Consider the following 23,391-nt stretch of genomic DNA (forward strand, 5'->3'; position numbering starts at 1 on the left):
CGCACGTGGGACCGAGGTTGCAGACTGTGCTTTGCCGCATACCCGTGCTAAGTGGGTAAGGTGCACGCGCTCTGTTGAGGCACCCAGGAGCCACCTGGCTCACAGGCGTGCGGGCCTGCTTGTTTGTATGCAGGTGTGCATGCCTGACAGTGCGTGTAGGTGTGCGTGTGCATTCGCACGTGTGGGTGTTTCGTGTGTATAAAGCATGCATTGCACCAGGGACAGACTCCCCTCCAGTGTGTGACCAGGCTGCTCTCTGTCCGTTCACAGCTGTCCTGCAGAGGCCACGCCGGGCATGGACACCTTTCCCCGCGCCTGCAGGAGCACAGGTAGGAGTGTGACCGCCCCGTCGCCCAGTCGCTGAGGCCCTCGCGGGAGAGCGACAGAGCGAGCCATGCCTTTCGGCCTGAAGCTCCGCCGCACGCGGCGCTACAACGTGCTGAGCAAGAACTGCTTCGTCACCCGCATCCGCCTGCTGGACAGCAGTGTCATCGAGTGCACGCTGTCGGTGGAGAGCACCGGCCGGGAGTGCCTGGAGGCCGTGGCGCAGAGGCTGGAGCTGCGCGAGGTGAGCGGTGGGCGGGGACTGGCGCGGCGACTGAGGGCCCACCCTCCACCTCTTACCCCCTCCGGCGGAAGTGATGTGTGCAGGAGCATCTTGCTGTTCTCAGCACGGGCGGGGTCAGGCGTCTGTACGCGGGGTGCAGGACGCAGGGACCCTGCCTAGAACTTCTAGAGGGGCCACTTCCCGTGTGTCCCCGGGCCGGAGGCTTGGGAGAGGGGAACATGAGAGCGTTGCGCACTAAAGCTGTTTTCTCTCCTTAGAACAATTGCGTGGGGCGTTGCCATCTTGGCATCACGGCTGCCTGTCGGGGGAAAACGCCCACGCGCGGGTGGCTGCAGCTGCTTTTTGTTTGTTTCTATATTTGCCTCTTCGAAAAGATGAGGAGCAGGAGCCCTTAGAGCGAGTGTGAGCAGGGAGGCTCCGGGAGAGCTTGTCACTCGGGGATTCGCTCCTTCTGAGGCTCCCCCCTCCCCGTCATTTTCAAGCCATGTGACAGGTTCAGGCTTCACACTGGCCACTTAGACGGTCGCCTCTGTCTCCTGGGCTTTGTGTGGAGACCTGGGTTTCAGCGACCAGGAGCCCTGGTGGCTGGGTGGGCCTGGACACCCATCAAGTCTTGTGTGAAATGTAATCATAGACTATTCGAAAAGATACGCAGCGGTCCGACCTCACAGTAACATTAGATTAGGCGTCCTTTGTGCGCAGCGGTGGGGAGGGGATGCCGCGATTAAGTCCCAAGCACAGGCTTTATACTCCTGTATGCGGACGCAGATTACTGCTGTGTGGCTTTCTAGCTGCGTGGCCGTGGGAAGTTACTGACCCTCCTTGAGCGTCAGTTTTCACACCTGTGAAACGGAAGTAATGGCACTGATTTCCTGGGACTGCTGTGAATCTTGAAATAGATGCTGTGTGGGAACTGTGCAGCGCTGTCTAATGATTTATAATTGTTTAAACTCGAATGTCTCACAGATCAGTTTTAGGTAGGTCCCATTTCTACAGCACAGACAAACAGTAACCGTCGCCTTTGACTGCAGCTGTACTGAGCTGTTCCACGCGTCGTCTCGTTTAATTCTGACACGAGTTGTCCTCCTGCTTGCTGTGCCCTCTTTACAGAGAGGAACTGGCGCTCGGGGCGCCCTGTGAGGGCCCTGCGCTGCTGGGTCCTGCGGCTGCTTCAGCCGGGCACGGGGAACCAGTGGTCCAGACCTGGAGGTGTGCGGCGGATGAAAGCGGGTGCTGAGCTGACCCGGAACCACTCTCCTGAGCTCTGTAGTCAAAAGAGAAAGAAAAGAGGGACAGCAGGGGTCCCACCGGGGTTGTAGCCCGCCGGCGAACCCTCTGGAACTGTCTGGTGACACGGAGCCTGCCCGAGATGAAAGTCGTCAGAGGACGCCTGGGAGGAGCGTGACCTGATTGCCAGCTGACCGGGGGAGCCGGGAGAGAGCAGCACAGAATGAGGATCCAGGGAGGGACAGGGCCAGCAGGGGCTGGCGGTGATCCTGGCCCAGGCAACAAAATGAACTTCTTGGGAAAACATGGGGTTTTCTTTGTTTGTTTTTAAGGTCAACACATTTAAGTAGGAGTTTCTGCCTGGGAACTCTGTTGAGGAGGAAATTTAAGAGAAAGACTCAGTGAAACAGAATTCTGGTGCTAGAGTTGCGGCTTCTCTGGACCTGGGGGTTCAGCTCCTTTTCTTTTCTTTTTTTTTCTGGTACCGGGAATTGAACTCACGACCTTGCGCTTGCCAGGCGGGCGCTATGCCGCTGAGCTAAATCCCCAGCCCCAGCTCCTTTTGTTTTCTGCACATGGACTCTTAGGAGGACCCTGCTGTATAAGTAGTCTGTTTTCCGTACAGAGGGGTGTCGTGTCTGGAACCTCATCCCCATTTGAGAATCACTGAGGGGTTCAGGGGTTCAGAGCTAAGACTATGTTCCTTTATGATTTATTCACATATATAAAAAATTAATATTGTTGGCCCACCCTGTGCATGGGTTTCTGATCTGTGCGTTCAACTAATTGGAGAAGTAAAAGATTCAGGAAAAAAAATAGCCGTTCTGTTGAGTAAGTGGATTTTTTTCCTCCTCATTACAGCAGACCCCGGAGTTACTATCGGTCCAGCGTATGAACAGCTTGGGTAGTGACCAGGACTGTAGCTTTAACAACTGACGAAAGTCTTGAGTTATGACCCGAATGCCGGCCGCTGGTGCTTCCAGATGGCCTCAGATACAGGTTTACCTTTGAAGAGTTCTGGAAGGAACGTGACAGCATTCTTTTCAGTAGGGGGTTAAATGAGAAACCCTGGGCCAGTGTCTCGGAAAGGACCCTGGTCTGCTGTAGAAGGGAGACTCTGAAGGCTGTGTAGCAGAACCGGAGCCTCTTAACTGACAACTGGAGTTACCAGCAGCCCTCGGGAACGAACTGGGTCCCTAAGTCAAGGGTCTGCTGTGTTTCTTAAAGGCTATAGTGTCACAGCCACTTGCCTCTGTGTATGTCGTGCTAGCCACGTGAAGGCAGCTAGAGAAGACAGAACACACGCAGGGGTGTGTGTGTGAGTTACATGCGGGGGCCGTGCCATTGTGGGTTTTGGTGTCTGAGGGGGTCCTGAGACTAACCCTAAGGAATGCGTGCGTGGTTACGGCACTTGACACAGGGTGTACTGTGTGTTTGTGGCGAGGCCCTTTAGAGTCGGTACTGGAATGAGGGAGAATAAACCCGAACCTGGCAGCTGCTGAGGCCGTGGGTGAGTGGAGCTGTGCGGACTGCTAGCTCTGCCCGTCCTTCCTGACGCCCATGGGCACACTGCAGTGGGCGGAGTCGAGAACAGGGAAGGAAGCAACAGAATTTGGTGGCTTGAATGGGAAGCTTAGAGCACGGTGCTGCCTTAGTAGCTGTGTAATTGTAGAGTGCCCCGCCCCCCACCACCCTGGGCCTCAGGTTCTCATCTGTAGAGCAGAGGAAGTGATAGGAGCAGCAGTGTCACAGGGCCTGGCACATCGCCCAGCAGGGCTACCTGAAGACACCATGTGACTTTTCCGCAGTGGAACTTCCTTCCAGAGGGTGGGCTCTCACCTTTCGTGTCTGCTTGTTCCATTTCTAGATGGTTTTAATGATTAGAAACCATCATCTACATTGAGCCAAAATAGCAAAGTCTCCAGCTCCTTGAAGAGTTATTAAGAATGGCACTGTCTACCAGGATTTTGGGAAGCTGAGGCAGGCAAGTCACCTCGTATTTGAGGCCATCCTGGGCTGCATAGTGAGTTCTAAGTCAGCCGGGGCTTCATAGTGAGACTCCTCCTCCTCAAAAAAAAAAAAAGCTCAAGCCCAGCCCCGGCAGCCTTGTGACTTACTGAGATTCTGTCTCAGAGTAAAATTTGTAGAAAAGGCCTGGGTGTGTAGCTCAGTGTGAAGGCCCTGGATTCAATCCCAGTACTGAAAACTGAAAAACCCACGCTGTCCAACATAGTAGCCACATGTAGACTACCAAACACTCAAACTGTGGCCGGCTCTGTGTGTGTCTCATACCAGATGCTGAAGACTCGGGGCTGGGGATTTAGCTCAGCGGCAAAGCGCCTGCCTGGCAAGCGCAAGGTCGCGAGTTCGGTTCCCGGTACCGGAGAAAAACCAAAAAAAAAAAAAAAAACAAACAAAAAACCAGATGCTGAAGACTCAGTGTGGAAAAGAGGAATTCAGCTATCCAATAATTAAGCTGGGCATCTTGGTGCACACCTGTAATCCCAACACTTGGGAAGCTGAGGCAGGAGGATCAGGAGGATCGCTGTGAGTTTGAGGCCAGCCTGGGCTACATAGTAAGACCTTATCTCAAACAAAGCAAAACTACATATATTGTGCCCAAACTGTATGCACACTTCAGAAAAGGAAAAAACGTGTGTAAATATTTTAATACTAAATTTATGGAGACATCATGAGATTAATACAAGTTACCTTTGGGCTCTACCATGACCAGAGGTGCTTGAAGTGGTGGCCACTGGCTTCCAGACATGGGTTAGTACAGCGAAGTGCTGCTTGGGTAACCTTGGTCTTGGGATTGCTGCACATGCGTGTTCAGGTTCTTCTCTAAGGGCCCGCGGTGCAGTGGCTTTTCTGTGATGTACGACAACCTGTTGGTGCCCCACATGAGGGTAATGTCATCTATTAAAAAAAAAATCACATTACTTTTCTTTTCCTGAAGTGTGTGTACTTTTTTGGTGGATTCTCTCTGTATATAAATATCCAGTAATTACTTTTACATTGATGATAGGTTGAGATGATATTTTAAATACATCATTTTTCAGTAAAACTTATTAAAGTTAATTTTACCTTGGTACTCTTAAAAGTAGCTACTAGAAAATTTAAAATTGAGTATGTGACTGATATTTCTAGTCAATAGTGGTGTGGTAACAAAGGCAAAGAGGGCTTTTTTGTTTGTTTGTTTGTTTAGTTTTTTGACACAAGGTCTTCCTCTGTAGTCCAGGTTGGCCTTGACCTCAAGGTAATCTTCCTGCCTCAGCCTCCTGAGTGCTGGCATGACAGGCATGCACCACCACACCCAGTTGCAGAGGGCCATCTGGGTAACGAGAATAGTGGTGAATGGAAAGGCTTTCAGGTTGGGGTGTGGCTCAGTGGTTGAGTGCTTACTTAGCATGCGTGGGGCCCTGGGTTTGATCTGCAAGCACTGCAAAAATAAAAACACCAAGACCAGACAACCAGACAACAAGTGTTCTAATAAAGTGTGAAAATAGGCCAGAATGATATCCTTAAGTATAACCTTGTCTGTACATTTTACTTAAAAACAGTAAGTGCGAGAGGGGGAGGTAAATGGCTTAACAGAAGTTTCTGGGATGTTCCTCATTGCTAAACCCTCCTGGAGGTAGAGAGCTGTCTCCTTGGAAATTCCCGTGCTTTGCAGAATGAATGAAGCCGATGGTTAAACGAACAGTTCCCGATTTTTAAAGGGACACCCCCCCACCAATAAACATACTTATAATCGTTTTATAAGGTTGGTAGTTTTTCCCTAATTCGGCCTCTTTTTACCTCTCTGCAAATGTATATTTTCATGTTTACTAAAAGCTCATTTATCCAGCGCTTATAGCTGTAGTAGAAAATTTCCACATTGTTCCATCTTCACCATGGCTAGAGGTTACAGAGACATAGAGCTTTAATGTGCATTCTCCCCCGCCGCCGATACCGGGAATCGAACTCACGACCTTGCACTCGCCAGGCAGGCGCTGTGCCGCTGAGCTAAATCTCCAGCCCCTAACGTGCATTCCTTGTCATTGAAGAGAAGTTGACTTCGGAGAAGCTCAGCCTGAGCGACACAGTGAGACCTGTCTCAGAGTAAAAATACAAACAGAATGAAATGGCTGGGGAGATAGCTCAGTGCAAAGGCTTGGGTGAGAGAGAGGAGGGAGGGAGGGGGAGGAGGAAGGAAGGCCGGGCGGGGAGGGTGGTTGTGTTATATTATTAAGGGTGGTTGTGTGGTTCGGTTTTTTTTTGTTAATCTTTTGGCAATTTTTAACCTCTGGGTGATTTGGAAAGTACCCGATTAACTGGAAAAAAGTCATCCCCCTGGCCCTGTCCAGTAATTGTGGAATCCTGCTGTATTTTATAGCTTCCTTACCCACATCTATATAATTGTACCTTCATCGAGGATTAAAACAATGGACCCTGATTAAGAACCTGCTAAGCCTAGACTGCCGAGGGGGATACCTGATCTTTGGATCTCCTGTTGAGCTTTTTGCTCTGAAAGATGACAGCGTGCAGTCTCACTCGCTTCACGTTGTCTCCGTGTTTTCAGATTCGGGGGTGTAGGGGAGATGCTTGTAAAGAATGCTGGCATATGATGTGGAGGTTCCTGACTCTCTTTCTTAATTGATAGTGGAAATACTGGGAAGAATAGGCGATTGTTACAACTTAATACAGGTTTTTGTTCTTTATTTTTTGAGATATGGGGTCATTGTATAATGCAGGTTTGCCTAGAACTTACCAGTAGCTCAGACCGGCCTTAAGCTCCTAGCGATCTTCTTGCCTCAGCTTCTTGAAGGCTGGGATTACAGGCCTGTGTCATCACCCCCACCTCAAGGTAAGACACTTTAATACTTTTACTTCTGGATGATTTGTTCTTCAAAATGCTTGCATGAAGATCAGGAGTTTAATCCTTTCACACCATTGGTCAAAAAACTGGAAAAACAGAACTCTCAGAAAAACTTCTTTTGCCAGGGATATAGCTCAGCAGCACAGTGTCTGCCTGGTAAGTGTGAGGTTGTGAGTTCAATTCCCGGCACCAAAACAAAAACAAAAACAGAAACAAACTTGTCTTATTGACAGTTAATATGCAGAATTACATCATGTCTTTACAAATAAATGAACAAGTGAAAACCACTCTGAATTATTTTAATAGACTTTTGTTTTATTTTGCTCTTTTGAGATAGGGTCTTGATAGTGCAGGCTAGCCTTGAACTCACTACGTAACCCTCCAGCTCATGCATGGGTCCTCCTGCCTCAGCTTTTTCAGTGCTGGGTTCCCTACCCCATTTCACTGCTGTGCATTTTTAGTAATTGGCTTCCCTCTCTGGGAACTGGTTCTCTACCCTCTTTTCTTATCACTGCAGTAAACTCATCACTGTGCCAGCCAGTGTAGTGAGCTCTCCAGGTGGAGAAGAGGTGGGATTTCTGCCTCCCGGAGAGGTGGCCTGTGGGTTGGAGTGCCTGGCTTACATTTGCTACCTCAGGCCTGCAGCAGGTGTTTCGGGCATTTCGTTGGGGAGTCCATTGAGGTCCTCTGGTCCTGGTGGAGGTGGCTTCTATTTGGAACCTTTGGCCACGTTTTTCTCAATCATGAACAAAACTGAGCTAGCACTTAGTTGGCAGGGCGATGGTAAACAGGCCAGGGCTGGTCCCAGGGACCGTGCAGGGGAGCCGGTGGGTGCAGGCTGTCTTCGGTTCCATTTCCTGGGAGGCACCGTGTGGATGCGGCAGGATGTGATATGCTCTCCTGTAAACCTGAGCAGCAAACTGAACAGGACCGGAGGCAAGAGAAGCAGTTGGAGGCTGGGTCTTTCCATGCCAGAGCAGGGATGCGGCTGTGGGGGCAATGAGCACAGCAGTGTGTTAGGGGGAGACAGCTACTTGGGGCAGAGCTTCAAAACACAGTGGGCGAGTGGGAATCCTACGAACAGCCTTTCCTTCTCCTAGGTAACTGGGTGGGTGCAGCGCGGTACAAACAGGGTGTTTTGGCTGCGAGTGGGTAGAAGCTGTGTGTGTAGATGACCTGCTCCTCCGGGGCTCCCCTTCCCTGAGACCCAGCTCTCGAGTCCTGCCGTTGGATAACTGCGTGCAGACTCCCTCTGCAGTGTTCCGCGTCCTCTGGAAAATGCTTTATTTGGGCAACAAAAAAATGTTACACCACAAATTACATTTTTCCATTTGAAGTGGTTTGCTTTGTATTTTAGAACTCCATGATAAATACTGTGGCTCCAGATTATTACTTTACTCTGAGTTTTCTTAGACCCCATCATTCTGTGAGCACGCATGTGTGTGTATGTGTGTGCATGTGCTTGTGTGTTTGTATGTGCTCCATGGAATACTTCTTCTTTTCTGGCTGTTTTTTTGCAGAAGGTCAGGTCTCTCTTCATCGTCTTGTATAGGTGGTGTACGGCTGTGGCTGTGTCTACATGTCCCTCCAAAGCCACACGTGGTCATAGATGGGACCTTTTCAGAGGTGGCTGAATCTAGAGTGTGTGACGCTGGGATGGATTCATGGTGTGATCCTGGGATCAAGGGCAGTGGGATTAAGTGTGTGAGTGCTACCCGCCCTAAGTAGCCTGGATAAGATATAAGGGATAGAAAGAGCTGTGGTCAACCCTTACTGCTTTGCTACCTTTTGCCCACCATGAGCTGTTTCTTCTCTGCAATGCCCCTCTGACCCAGCTGACTATGGGCCCCTCTTGGGCCCAGCTGACTATAGGCCGAAACCTTTACAAACTGTGAGCTAAATAAATCTTTCCTCCCTTAACTTTGTATGTTGGGTATTTTGTCTTAGCAATGAGGAAAAAGTAACTAAGACAGTTCGGAATGGAAAGAAATTTGAAATACCTCCTTTAAGGCATAATAGCAATAAAAATACCGATTCTTTCTGGAAAAAAAATCAGTTCTTGAATGCACATGCAGATATCGTGGATGATTCTTAATCCAAGTGTTCTTAATTTGAATGAATATTATAATTAGAATGAAGTGTGGAGCATAAAAATACCTCCCAAATGTCTAAACTACTTGAAGTGAAAGGTAATAAATCACGATTAGTTGGTTAAGTAATTATGCAGCTTGCCTTCCTTTCCTCCGCCCATGCTTTGAAAGGGCTTCTCTCTAACCATAATAATTATGATTTCCAGTGTCATAGTTTGTGAATGTAACCTCCTTTATTACATGCAAGCACTCCTTGTCATCCGGCATGCAGCGGGAGATCCTTTTATGGCTCTGTCTTCCACGCAGGAATTCAGTGCAATGTGGAGCTGCCTGGGGCCCTGTTCAGTCAGGTTTGCCGAACTAAGTGCCCGGGGGACCTCATTTGAAGCCTAAACCTGTGTCATCTGTCCCTGAGAACAGCATCAGATTTATGTCCCACTGTCCCATAAACACCTGTAATGAGGTTCTCAAGAAGAATTTAGTGGAACCACTGCTTTGTGGTTATTTTTCTTACAGCTCTGTGTTATTTAGAGTTAGTCCAGCTTCTGCTTTTGTCTGCTTCTTGTCATTCACTTCCAGATAACCCCCGTTTAATAATTGTGTGATTCATAAGCATTTCAGCCAGCTTTCCTAACTATAGCAAGTGCCCAAGATCATCAGCTTGTGAAGGGAAAAAGTTGATTCTTCGGCTTATGGTTTCAGAGGTGTAAGTCCATGGTCCCTTAGTCTGTTGCATTGGGCCTGCAGAACAGAAGAGAAAGGTACAGGGTCCCACATTCTTCAAAGGCCTCCCTAAGGACCTCCCATTAGACACTACCTTTTGAGATTCCACCTATCCCTCTAGCGTGAAGCAAGGGACCAGGCCTTTAACACCAGACCCCTGGGGGGAGGCATCCAAACTGTGGCAACAGAGACACTGGCAGTGCTGATGAAAAAGACCATTGGGCCTCCTGCCCGCCTCCATTCACCAGTGATGAAAGTGATGATGATGGTGGTGATGATGTCAGTGATGGTGATCATGATGAAGGCAATGATGATGGTGGTGGTGGTAGTGATGGTGATGATGGTAGTGAAACAGCTGTAGTAGCAGCCCCACTGCATCAGCCACAGAGGATATCATTGGTGATATTCCTTACCATATGCTATTCATGCAGGTGACAGGCACTGTCTGATTTGTGTACCTCACAGTCTGTGGGTGGGCATCATACTTGTTCCCATTTTGCAGATGAGAAAACTGAGAGTCCCTGGGGCTCAGTAGTAACTTGTACCCAGCTCCTGAGGTGTGGAACACAAGAGCTGGGAGAGGAACTAACTGGCTTCCAAGCTCATTTTCTTTGTATTCAGCCCCAATCCATTTTCTTGATGTTGTCACTCTTGTCCAAACCACTGGTGGACTCACTGAAGCTCAGAACTGGACAGCTGGGTCCTCTAAGTTGATAGAAATATGCGCTGGGCTGGTGGTTGCAACTGTAGCTTGAGAAATGTGTAGGTTTCTGGTATGAATGTGCCCTTTGGAACACTGTTGACGAAAATTGATGGGATCGTTGTATCTGGCTGACAATAAATCCATTAAAAATATCCTTTAATGCATCGAAGTCTGCAGCCTGCTCTAGGCGAGGACAAATTGGGCTCTCTGGTCAAGTGAGAACTAGGGTTTGGGTTAGGGTCAGGGCAGGATCTATCCTTGGTACTTTGATCAGGCAGCCAGCTGGGGTGGGAAATAGATGCAAGAATGCCTCTGGAAACTCAACGTTGCAATGAAAACATCCTTTTGAAGGCAGATTTCCAGGTGTGCTGTAAACGATTCTAGGCTATAATTGAAATATAAAAGAGTCTTCAAAGCAGTGATCTATTTATTTGGTGATTATTGTGCTAATCCTGAAATCCTAGTATGAATTAATATAAAGACAACACCAGTTGCATAAAAGTACCTGTTTTAAATGATTTAGCATGTTGTTCAAAACTAGACTGGTTGGGGCTTCAAGTGTGAGAGTGAAAATCTCACTTTCATCTATCAAATCCCACTCTAAGCTTGCCAAGAACAGCCACGAGGGGCTCCGAGGCAGCTGTGAAGAGGGGGGCCTTCTGTTCTCACAGCGTGGTGAGGGCAGAAGGGTTTGCTGCAGTTTATGTTATAATAAAGTGGTATGGGACAATGTTTGTAAAGTCCTTCCTTAAAGCTCAAAATGGACCAATACATTTTTGGTTAAAACCTGGTGCTCTATGCAGATATTCTTGAGTGCGGGAGTTTTCAGCTGGCAGGAGGTTTTTCCTCTGGAGTTGGGTGATGATGTCCCACCCAACTGGGACACAAGTGGGAGGGCCGGGACAGACTTCGACAGGGAAGGCAGACTTCATTTCTCAGGCAAAACGCACCGTGCTCACCCTGTGCCTAGCACAGGTACTGCATACAGACTGCAGCCCTGGGCAGGGGTGTTGCAGGTGGAGTCGTGGCATTGCATGGACAGGACATTTTTCACCTATCCCGTGGTTACCAAATAGCAACCTCGTGTGCAGGCTGAGGAGTGAGCGGAGACGCAGGTGCAGGAGGACTGTTTTCTGTGTGGTCTGTGCTAAGCCCCAGCTGATGCGAGTTTCTTCCCCTTTTATCCAGACACACTACTTTGGCCTTTGGTTCCTGAGCAAGAGCCAGCAAGCTCGATGGGTGGAGCTAGAGAAGCCACTGAAGAAACATCTGGACAAATTCGCTAATGAGCCTCTGCTGTTCTTCGGAGTCATGTTCTACGTGCCAAATGTGTCATGGCTTCAGCAAGAGGCCACAAGGTAGGTGCAGTCGCCCGAATCCCATGCCGGGGATGGATGCACCGGGACATCGGCGGGGCCGTGGGACGGGTTGATTTAGTTGTGGGTGTCGTGGCAGGGAGGGTGGGGCTGTTTACCCCTGGCTTTGTAGCTGTGAAGTGTAGCCAACCCTGGCGGTTCCCCGCAGGCCTGGGGAACTGGCAGTGACCCCGAGCCAGGTGGAATTTTGTGTCTGGCAGCATAGACAGCGTATTTGTTGGTGGATAAAAGAGATGTGCTAGAATGTAATAGAGATTTAACCCCTTGATATGTTTTGTCCACCTTTTCCCTCCAAGTGGCCCCCCAAAATGTACCAAACTGCTTTGGATTTGAGGACTATGAAGGTAATCAAAAATGGGAATAAACTGAGAAAATGTGGCGAGGGCAAGAGTTTTGATCCCCTCGGGTTCAAGAGGAGGGAGCAGGGATGAGTGGTAGAGAAGAAGCCAGGATCCCGGCCCTCGGGGCTGTGCCCTGCAGTACCCACCTGCCATCTTCCCCCTCATCTGTAAAGTGAGGGTTTATGAGAATCCATGAAGTTCTGATAGTGTGTGATTCACTGAGTGAAACAGCTATTTTTTGTGGATGTTCTTGCAATTTACCTATTGGTAAGTTTTCCATGAAACTACCCGAGGATCCTCCCCACCAAGTGGATATTTCCATCAGAGAAGGGAATCACATAAACCCTCTGCTTTTCCTTCTCTTGCTGGGATCCTGGCTTCCAGAGTGCTGGGCGAGGGATGCCAGCGCCATGTGCAGAAGGCGGTGCCCGTGCAGTATTCCATGTGACTTTTATTTATATTGTTTTACAGATTTTAAATTTCTGGAATAAAGGTGCAGTTGAGATTCTCATACACATTTCTGGTAGTCCCTATTTTCTTTTCCCTTTTCTTTTATTTAAAATCGAAAGCCATTGTTGAATAGATGGTACGTCTGAAAATAGACACCAAGAGTTAGCTCACCGAGTGACTCAGAAAACCAGGAATTCAGCCTATCTCGTGGAAGTCGTTTGAAGCCCTTTGATACATACCGTCGTGCACTGCTTTCACGTGATCTCACTTCTCTAAGTTTTTCCCGTGGAAAAAGCTACCAAGTCCCTCTGCTGGCTTTGAATCCACCTTAGGTACTTTACACAGTGCTAGAAACACAGCATTAGGTTAATAAAGTCAAGTACTAGCTGAATCTTGGCTTTTGGGCAATTAAAGGCAAGATAACAGGGACAAGGGTGAATGCAGAGTATAAATTAGTGCGTCTTGTGAAAAGTCTGCCAGAAAAATGAAGTGTTACTCAAGACAGACTTAGTCTGTGAGCTCTACTCCGAGGGAGGGCAGTTGAAATGGTGAGGGACTGAGAACTTGTGCTTGACAAGGTTAGAGTTGAGTAAGCTTACCAGAACGAGGCCGCGAGGGCACAGTAGCTACCTTTAGATGTCTGAAGATCCTTTCGTGGGAGGGGGAATATTGTGTTAACTCCTGAGCACAAAGTTAAGGCCCTGAGTGAGGAAAGTTTAAGGACTTGGAAGTCTGGCTATTTGGCTTAACATAAGAATGTAGCTTCTAATAACTGCAGCCGTGTAAAAGTGGAACAGGACTTGTGAAAGGGTGGGGTCGCTGGGAACGTGGTAGCATGGACTGTGTGATCTCTGGAGTGTGTTGTGGAGGACTCTGCCATGGACCACTTGTTCAGAAACCAGACGTCCGCTGTGCCGTCACAGCCTGAAGCATTCATTATAAATATGCATCCTAGAGCTTCACCAGAAGTTTGAATGGGAATGGCTAGGGCTAGAAACAGGACTTCTCAGGTACTCCTGGCACTTGTCCAAACTCAGAAATCAATGGACTCTGACTTATAGTTTTAGATTTTCCTGATAAGTATACTTAATGCTGCATTATCTGACTGTCAATATTTGCATCCATAAACTGACACAAAAAGTGCTTCGATCTCCAAGTCTGAGTGAGGTATAGAATAAAATGTTTTGGAGGTGGTTATAGGGCAGGGAAGACTTCTTGCCTCTTGCTTTAGAATGTCTTTTGCTTAGCCTGGCACATTTAAGATAAAAATTAACAGGGAGGGAAAGAAATGCTTCCTAATATAGGATTTAAAGCAGACTCTTGCTGTCGTTTGAACAGAAAAACAGCAAAGAAAAACTTTATAGGGTTTTTTTTTGTTTGTTTTTGGTACTGGGAATCGAACTCAGGACCTTATGATTATCAAGCAGGTGCTGCACCACTGAGCTATATCCCTGGCCCCAAGAAAAACTTTAAAACTTTGAAAGACTGTTGTAGACTTAAACATTGGAGCTGAACTATGTCAATTTCAGGTATAACCTGCTTTCTGATGTTTAAAGTTAGGAACTGAGTTAGTGGGAAGAATTGTGTGTGTGTGTGTGAGTGCTCAAACTGCAAAAAATATCTGTTGGCCCTGAGGGGTCTTAGGGGGAGTATACATAGTCAGGCGGAGGAGAAATAAAGAATGTTGTAAGTAAATAATTAAAGTTGAAAGCAGGAGAAAGAAAAAAGAAGAGAACTGCACAGCCTTGGGAAGGCTGAGGGCCGCTGGGGACGACCCAGCAAGTGAGTGGTCGGGATCTGGCTGTTTGAACAGGAGCGAATCTGTAGATGTTGAGGCTCTCTGGGTTTGGTGCTGGAGATGAATAGATGTACTGAAGTCCAAACGGAGGATGCTGCTACCCTCGGTCAGCAGGAGCCTCTGCATCTGAGGCTTCTTGGGAGGTTTCAGAAGCCTCCGAGGTCCCAGCCGAACATGAAACTGCATTCCAGCGGAGCAGCCAAGGGGAAGCAGTGGGCGGGGCGGGGTTCCGGCAGAATGTTCCACGGCCTGCAGCCCGCATGGGGAGCAGGGTTGCAAAGAGGCTCCTGACCCCCGTCCCCAGTTACCAGGATCAAATGGAGATGGGCCTTGGCATCTCCCAGAGCACCTGGAGTCCACAGACTCCGACACCAAACAGTTAGTCTTTGTGATGCCCCCCAGGGGAAGATATTTGCATAGATTAGAAGTAGAAATCTGTCTTTCATTTGCAGGCAACTGGTGGAGGAGGCGACCATCTGTGCTTAAGAAATAAGCCTTTGTCTGGAGCCAACCAAACTTGTTTTCAGCCAACACATGTTTGCCTGGGTTTGGCTACTTCTGTTTGAGGGGAACGCAGGTTCTGTAGCATGAGTCATGAGCAGCGATTTCTTCTCTCTGATTAAGGACAAAGAGTCCAGGGCTTATAGAGGTATATTAGGGTTTGGGGTACAGCCACAAACCTGTGTACGTGTCCGAGGTACGTAGGAAGAAAAGGAAGATTATATTTAAAAGGTGTTCATTTCACTTGTCCTGAGACCGCCCCACCCAGCCTTGAAATGCCCAGGTTAGTAGTATGTTCAGAGCCCTGCCAAACTTTGAGAGTGATGAACTGGAAAGCCGTGAAGCTCTGCTTTTTCGACATGAATTTGATACTCTTGTCTCTTCCACTGGCTGTGCCTGCTTTGGAACAAGTATCTTCACAATGCAGGGAAGCTGCTGAAATGCAAGGACCATGCTGGAGAAGCAAGGGATGATTCTGCTTTAAGGTGACCACTGAGTGACAAAACAAAAGACATTAAGAGGCGACTGCACCTAGGAGGAGTAGAAGTCAAAGGGGGGAAATTCTGATGTGATTCCAGAAGTGAGGAAAAGCTGGCAGAAAAGAAGGACATCCTAGGAGACAGATGGAGAATGAGTCACAAAACCGTAGGCATTAAGGAGATTAAGAACCTCTGAGCTCGTTAACCTCTGCATAGAAGATATATTACCTTGGGGCTTTAAAAATGTTAGTTTCCCCCCTTCGGTTAAAATGACTCAAGGGATTGGACCACCATAATTTTTTCCGATTTGCTCCGTTTCTCCTACTCTTTTTTGCCAGACTTGCTGTCCGGCAAGGGGAGTCTTGCTAGCAGTTCATCTTCCCCGACTCTGTCCTCTTGACTCAAAGGAAATATTTTTGTAATGTGTTTTAAAGATTTGCATAGCAACAGCCTCCTTATAAACACATGGTTTTCGGATTTTTCTGGACCCAGAAGTAAAAAAAAAAAAAAAAAGAGATGGTCTGTGAGAGGTGGAGAAATTCTTAGTCAAACAGAAGGATACTTAATAATAACGGGGGCCAGCCAGAAAACTGCTGGCCACCATCGCTGTGTTGAGTGTAGGGCTGGAGTTTTCTCAAATCTTCCTCAAGCGAGGAAGTCTCTTGTTTTTCAGTGCTAAGGAGAACGCTTTTCAAGGAACATTCTGAAGAATGAACTGAAAATTCAAGGTTTTGATTGCTGAGTGCCTCCACGTTTTACAGTTTCTAAGATTCTGAGCCATGGTTTTTCTTTTCGGAAACGCGTTTGTGTTTGCGTGACCCTGATGCGCTGCGTGTTGCCAATGGCAGTGGAGCCTCTCCCTGTCCTAGTGAGGTCTGGGAACATCGCCTCCTTTCCCAGGATGCACCGCGGTGGGGCTGTCCACCCTGGCAGTGAGAGCGCCCTGCAGAACTTAAATGGCACCTCTGCTGCCTGTTGTACCAAGAAGACATAACCAGCTCCTCCCCAGCCCTGGCCTACGTGGCCCTGTTCTCGTCTGCTGGGTAGCGCAGCCTAGCAGTTATTTCCAAGAAGATGTTTAAAATACTTCATCTCTGTATGGACTTGCACGGGGCATTCTTCAGTGTTCACGTGGTTCCCGCCAGGGAGGAGCTGGCCGGACCAGTTGTCTTTCCGCCAGCTCGGAGCTCGTGCCCACATTGCAAGCTCTGATGCTTAGGTGGGTGGCCGAGGGAGGAAAAGGGCATTTTGGGGTGAGGGCGAGTAACAGAGGAGTTTGGTTCTTACGTATGTAGACGCGCAGGGCCTCTTCAGTGACACCTTTGGACCTGAAGCAGGCATATTGATGGCAAAGCCAGGTTAGGGGAAGCCCCACATTCCCGTGGGGGACAGGAAGGTGTGTGTGTGTGTGTGTGTGTGTGTGTGTGTGTGTGTGTGTATGTGTAACTACGTTTCAGGAAGTCATTCCAGTGACCTTATAAAGCATTCTTCACCTTTAGTTTCTTGTAAATACCACTGCTTTCCCCCTAGAGTCTTGCCGGGTGCCCTGTGTACAGCGGCTAGAAAGTGAGTGTTCAGGGTGGCTCCTCTAAGAGCCTAACTATGGTCCTGTTTCTGTTTCCTTCACAGCACTCTTTATTTTGTTCCTCTTGTTCGGTTCTTTTAGTATTTTGAAATGTCATGTTAATGGCCGTTTAAAGTTTACCCGTGGTTTTGGAAATGAGGACTCTCTCCACGTGGGACTTGGGGTTCAGCAGGAATTCCTCTCCCGTGGAGAGGACGTGGCTGGGAACCGGGGCCACCCCCTGGCTACCCAGCTCTGGCCCGTGCTTGGGAATGCATCCTCGCTCAGTTGGTTACTGAGAACAGCCTTGTTTCTGCCAGACAGTAAGATATCTTGAGATGCGGCCGATACTGTGACCTAATCTCAGTCGTTCTGTGCAGTTACTGTAATGTGGGATGAGATAAGGAGAAAATGCCTGTCTGTAATAAACAGTGACCTCAGCAGGAAGAAGAGCCACTGTCCCCACGGAAGATGGAAATATTGTCAGAAAGGTTTGCTACCTTTTCATTCCTTTTCTTGGAACCTTCTGGAAAGATCATCTCATCTTAGACATTGTGCTTGTGGGTAAGAATATAGGAAGGAACAGATCTCAGCGCCCCCTGTTCCCTCCACTGAAGAACTGTATCTCCACAGAGCTTTTATTTCTCTTCCACATGTTTATTTATTGGAGACTTACTTGAGTTTGTGCTACCCTGTTTACTTCCAGGAGGAAGGTGCCCTGCTTTGGTGAAACCCCTGGATGGGAGCTCAGCAGGTGTTGCCCAGGAGCAGGGGTGACGTTGAGGTTCACTTCATTGCCCATGGCTTGGTGCTCAGAAAGGCCTGGCTCTGGCTTTAATGTTGTGCTGGTGCCATCTTGAAATTCTCAGTTTTTAGGCTATCGGTCCTGCCTTTTCACTTTGCATTAAACTCTGCGGTTTAAGCAGCCAGCCCCCTGTTATTCATACTTCTGCCATTGTTCACTCAGCTTGGCTGTTTAGTTGTTGAATTGTGATTTCTCCTCAGGTTGGGTGGGTGCTGGCTGCATTGCACATGTCTTCCAAGTACACCGAATCACTTCTGGTTTTTGACCCTGTTAGGTCAATGCAGTAGTTTGCACATGTGTAGGTAGATAGTTGGCTATTTACATACCCCACTGTCACTAGAACAGAGACATAGAGACAAATTAAATGAGAGTAAGTTGAATCATAATTGAGGTGCGTCTCTGCTGTGCTTTCCCTGCAGGGGAATGTGAGTGTGTGTGTGCTCACTTGTGTGCATGCGTGCTAGGGATTAAACCCGCGCCTCCAGGATGCTAGGCAAGTGCTGTTCCCCTGCTGTACCCCTGCATTACGTGCTCACCCCAGTCAGTGTTCTGTAGTAAAATCACTAGGCATAATTTATTACTCATTGAAGAAAAAAGTCAGAATTTCAAAAGGAAATAAATCAGAGGTCTTGTTAATATTTCAAAAGGAACCTTCCTATAATAATATTCTTTAATGCATTTGCGATGTTTGATCTTTATAAAGCAAGAACACTTACAAGTATGCTTTATCCACTAGTGAAGCAGTTTACAAAAACAAGTAGAGTATACCTCAAAGAAGCCTTTGCCTTTAGGTCATAATTTTATTATTGCATATTTTAATGCTGTGGTTAATATGGATTCACTCCTCTATTATTTGGAACTTTTCAACAGCAAACAAAAACAGTGTGCTTTTATCAAGTTGCTTTGTAAGTAATTTCTCAAGTGAAGACATTGGTTTTATCTTTTGTGGATTCCTTGATGTTCAAAGATACATTCATTCACTCATTCCAAGTGGTTCTTTATTAAGAATTAACATTGCAAAACTAGAAAAATATCAGCATTCAACCCATGGAATATTAAAGGTTTGTGATATGCAGGGATTAAAAATTTAAAACATCATATTTTTTCAGAATCTGGGCAGTGTATGATGATGTGATGATACAACATTGTGATGTTTTCCTTTAACAAAGGGGTGGAGAGAGGAGAAAAACAAACAGAACGAGAAGAGGTGTTTGGCGTGTCCAAGCATGCAAGCTGTGCTTTATGAGAAATTGCAGAGACATCTACTGCTTACGGAGGGTTCTTAGGACTTGGAGAGGTACGATTACCACGGGTAGGACTGGAGAAACGTGTTGATTTCAGAAATGGACTCTTAAAAAATCTTGGGGTCAGGGAGGCCTAAAGGATAGTAGGTGGTTTGGAGTTCTGTGCTCTACTTTTCCTGTGCAGAGCGGGGTGGATGCATGTTCTGTACCCAGGCACTGAAGAGATTCTGCGGGCAAACATCGGCAGGGGCCGGAAAGCCGAGTCCAGGACTTCTGACCCTCCCCGCCCTGAGGCTGTTCTGGTTCTGAGGGTTGGTGGGAGAGTGCCGTTTGCATCCTGTCACCAACTGCCGTCATCTAACCGTACTAATGATAGCGGCTAGCATTTAGGTGCAAAGTGCTGTGTGCTGGGTCGCCTTTTTTTTTCCCTCCAGAACTGGGTGTGGAACCCAGGATTTTGCACATCCTAAGCAAGCACACTATCACTGAGATACACTCCTGGCTCTTTTTTTTTTTTGTTTTTCTCCGGTACCGGGAACCGAACTCACGACCTTGCGCTTGCCAGGCAGGCGCTTTTGCCGCTGAGCTAAATCCCCAGCCCCCACTCCTGGCTCTTTTTAAAATTTTGAGACAGGGTCTCTCCCTATGTTGCCCAGTCTGGCCTTGAACTTGCAATTCTCCTGCCTCAGCCTCCTATATAGCTGGGATTACAAGATTGTGTCAGCACGCTGCTATGCTTAGTCACTTACGTGACCACCTCTTGCAGCTTTGACTAGGTGCTATGATGTGGGCATAGGGACTGTGATTAGTCCCTGAAAGAGCACTGTTGGGTCTGGCCTACAAAAGAAGTTCTCTTACTAACAAGTGGAGTTCTAAGTTATCCAGTACGCGTGTCTTTTATGTTACCTTGCTGGAGAAACACACCCATGCCCATCTCCATCCTCAGCCCTTTTTATTTTATATTCTCAGGCAAGGGCTGAGTATCTGCCTCATCTCTGATTATCCACAAAAAGATTCATCCATAGCCATGGTATCAATCATTTTGCAGGCCAAAAAAAAAAAAAAAACAACAACAAAAAAGTGCCTGCCTGGCAAGCGCAAGGTCATGAGTTCAGTTCCTGGTACTGGAGAAAAACCAAAAAAAAAAAAAAAAAAAAAAAAATCAGTTTTATACACGTGTAACCTATGTGAAAGAACAGTTTGCTCTCTATCAAGCCAGGCTACGTTTTCCCCAGATCATAGGCTTTTATGTCTAAGCATGCAGCCCTGAAGATTACAGTGGCCAGTTGCTTTATTTCACAAGGACGGTGTCAAGCAGGTAAGGGACAGAGGAACTTTGCTCGTAGTCACACAGCTGCTTGGTGACAGAGGCCTGGCTTAGTCTGGCCCTGGAATGGTTTTAGCTGACCCAGGCATGCTGACACGGGGGAGTCTACGGATGAGATTTATTTAAACTCCCAGAGAAACTTTGCCAGTGCGCCCTCCCCAGCCCCACAACCACTAACACACATCAAGGGTTTTGTCAAAGGGAAGGAAGTGGTGTAGACGAAAGGGACAGAGTGAGGGGGGGCAGGCACTTCTGTGAATGGAGCCCTTTAAATAGCGAGCATTATGTAGAGATCGTAACTAAGATGGGTTTTATTTAGCATTTTTATCAGTCATCTCCAGGCCTGGCCACACCGTGAAAATGCCAGGCTTTCAGAAGAACGAAGTCCTCTAGAGGAGAGGAAAATTGAGACACTGGAAATACACAGTGGAAAGGTGTCAGCCGGCGTCAGGTTGCCAGATGTGACTGCAATGGTGACCCTGCTTTCTGGTGTCATTTGTAAGAGCAGGGGAGGAGGAGTCTAGTGGGACATGTTGCAACATGTTTCGGTTTACAGCTTCGAACTTCTTGGAAGGTCAGCCCCTCGGTCTTGCGTTTACAGCTGGGCAGAGCAGTAGACATTTCGTCTGCTGTTCCCGCCAGCATAAAAATGAGTTACCACTGTTCGGAGCAGAGCCCAGCAAATTTGACGTAAGTTTCACTGAAATACAAGTCAGACGCTTGATATTAAAGCCCATCATGGAAACAAAGCAATGTGAGAAACAAACATTTCTGACCAAAAGTGTTTATTACAATGCTCACTCAAAGGAGAAACCCATAGGTCTAAGGGAAATTTGGAAATGTCACTCACTGGAATCCCTGGAATAAATGACTCCCGGTAAAAAGAGGCGGCTGCTGAGGACCCTGATGGAAAATCTGAACCCAAGCTATGTGTCTGCTGGAATTCTCTTGGGATGATGGCTGGGATCAGTTCGTGGTATTTTTGGTTTAATCTTTGAGGAAAAGAATAGGTGGAAATGAGATACTAGATAAAATCCAAATCCTGCTATAGTACTAAGAGCATGAAGTGGAAATCAGAAGACCTCATTTTTGGGTTATTTGGTTTTTGATCAGGCTCCACACGCTCCTGAAAGTTCAGTACTGTGTGTACGATCACCAGGAGTAGGTGCTGTCAGAACTGTGGTGGGGGTTAATCCAGAAAGTGCCCGTGACCAAGGTTAGCACACAGTAGGTATTCAACTAACACGTCCCCCTGATGTATGAGAAGGTGGCCCTGAGTGGCTGCATCTCACAAACCAAATCCCAGAATGTAAAATCCAAAATGCTCTGAAACACAAAACTTACAGAGCTTAGCTTTAGGAGCGTTTTGCATTTTTATTTTTCCATTAGAGATGCTCAGCCGGTAAAGTCTGTGCAACTATTCCCAAATCCTAAAACCTCAAAATCTGAAAGACTTTTGGTTGAAAGCATTTCAGATAAGGGCTACTCAGCCTGCATCTGTCACGGGGAAGAAGAATCTCTGGGGTCCATATTACAGAAACCTACAGGAAGAGCGAGCTGGCAGCTTCAGTCCAACCTGGCCACCCTGAGGCATTGTATGCCACCATGGGGCTTAGTGCATAATTGAGGGCTAGTGAAACGCAGGTTACTCCAAACCCTGTTTTACTACAAACTTTGTGGAAGGCAAATTTGGTACTGACTCGAGTTCTGGAAATCAAAATTTACCTCCCCAGTGACAGAGGGTTGGATAGCATTGAAGGTGACTTCACCTTCGACCCTTATTTTCTGAGAAACTTCTCAAAGGCGGAATTGCAAAACATAATTTAAGCAGAAGTTGTGTGTTGTTATCATGGGCATGTATTTCCCTCAGAGGTTCCCACTGTCAGGCTGGGGGCTCATGGCCTGCAGGGAGCCCCTTTGGTGCTGTGTCCTATACCAAGCATGGCCCACTAGGGTGAGTAGGCCCATGTAGGAAGTAGGGGAGGGTGGGCCTTGCCCCAGGTGACTCAGTGAAGCCAGTCAGACACACCAGGCTGACCTGATTGATGCTCCTCTCGGTACTTGTTATGTCATTTGCAGAAGGTGTCGTCTGAAAAGACTAGCAGATCCCAGCCAGGTGTTATTCAGGACATGACAGGCCCTTGGCACGTGACAAGCATTAAAAAGCAAACCTGAGAAGTTGGGGCATCAGCCTGACCCCATCAGAGTTGCTCACAGCATTTTCACACGGTACCCCTGACACTCTGAGGCAAAATCGGGTCTAAGTGGTCCCCAAGCGAGTCTTCCTTGTGTAAGTTTGGTTAAAGGGACAATACCCGCATCCTGGTGTTCTGTCATCAACAGCTGCTGGTTTGTGTCCATAGGTCTATGCTGGGACCTCTCAAGGTGAATTTTGGAGACCCCAGAAGGAATGAAAGAGTTGCAAAGCTTGAGACATCTGGTTTAAGGCTGAGGAATTTAGAGGATGGATGGATGTGATCTTAAATATAGGAGAGTTGTGGGTGTTTTCCGGTGGGTGGAGAAGGGACAGATGGACAACAGAAGGTTGGGCAGGAGTATGGGTCGTTGCTGTTTGCTGAACTTCAGAATATTTTGGCCTTCTATTTCTTAATGCATGATATTTTATACATAATATAATGTATGATCTCTCTCCTATTCAGATTTTTAATTTTAGTGTATTAGTGCATGTGTGTAGTACAGAAAGTTTATATCTCTTGCTGGAAGTTGATACAGGTACATATCACACCTTAATTTCTTCATTCATCCTCTGGCTCTCCCCTCCCCCCACGTCTTTTCTTTCCCTTTCTTTTTTTTGGTACACGTTTGTAGTACACAGTGTTTACATTCCCCGTGCGGAGTTGGGTGTGTGCATAACACATCCCAATTCCTTTGTAAAAATGAATTTTCTTGCTTTTCTCGGATTTTTTGATTTTTATTGCATATTGATAAGTGTAAGATGAAACAAGTAAATTTAGAAACATGAATTCATTTCAACCAAGGAATATACCAAAATTGTAAAAATATTAAATTATTTTTTATGATCAGTTGATGTGTATGTGTGTGTGTGTGTGTGTGTGTGTGTGTGTGTGTGTGTAATTTTATAGGCTGGAATTCTTGATTCCAGTTGCCAGCCAGAAGCACAATATCTGGCCTTGCCTCCAGTTAAGATGGAGAAGCTCAGTTCTAGGTAGCAGTTAATGTTTCAAACTTCTATGGCTGCATTCTTCTTACACATTGATAGATTTTCATAGGTGCACATGTGCACACTGACACACACCTGATTTTAGGGTGTGCTGATTCTTACTAGTACCGAAAGCTTAACCCTGAGAGCTAA

At 47.2% G+C, this 23,391-nt stretch overlaps 1 protein-coding gene across 1 annotated transcript in view; it reads left to right on the forward strand.

Annotated features, from left to right (window-relative positions):
* The first annotated feature begins 270 nt into the window (after positions 1 to 270).
* Ptpn14 (protein tyrosine phosphatase, non-receptor type 14) overlaps positions 271 to 23,391 on the forward strand; it is a 94,338-nt gene continuing 71,217 nt past the window's right edge. The window contains exons 1-2 of the mRNA XM_005374719.2: positions 271 to 568; positions 11,361 to 11,530. Coding sequence (XP_005374776.1) covers positions 395 to 568; positions 11,361 to 11,530 — 344 coding nt within the window. The 5' untranslated portion in view covers positions 271 to 394. The remainder of the gene's footprint in view (positions 569 to 11,360; positions 11,531 to 23,391) is intronic.

The sequence above is a fragment of the Chinchilla lanigera genome, unplaced genomic scaffold, assembly GCF_000276665.1.
Source record: "Chinchilla lanigera isolate Chin_1 unplaced genomic scaffold, ChiLan1.0 scaffold00005, whole genome shotgun sequence".
Taxonomy (NCBI): Eukaryota; Metazoa; Chordata; class Mammalia; order Rodentia; family Chinchillidae; genus Chinchilla; species Chinchilla lanigera.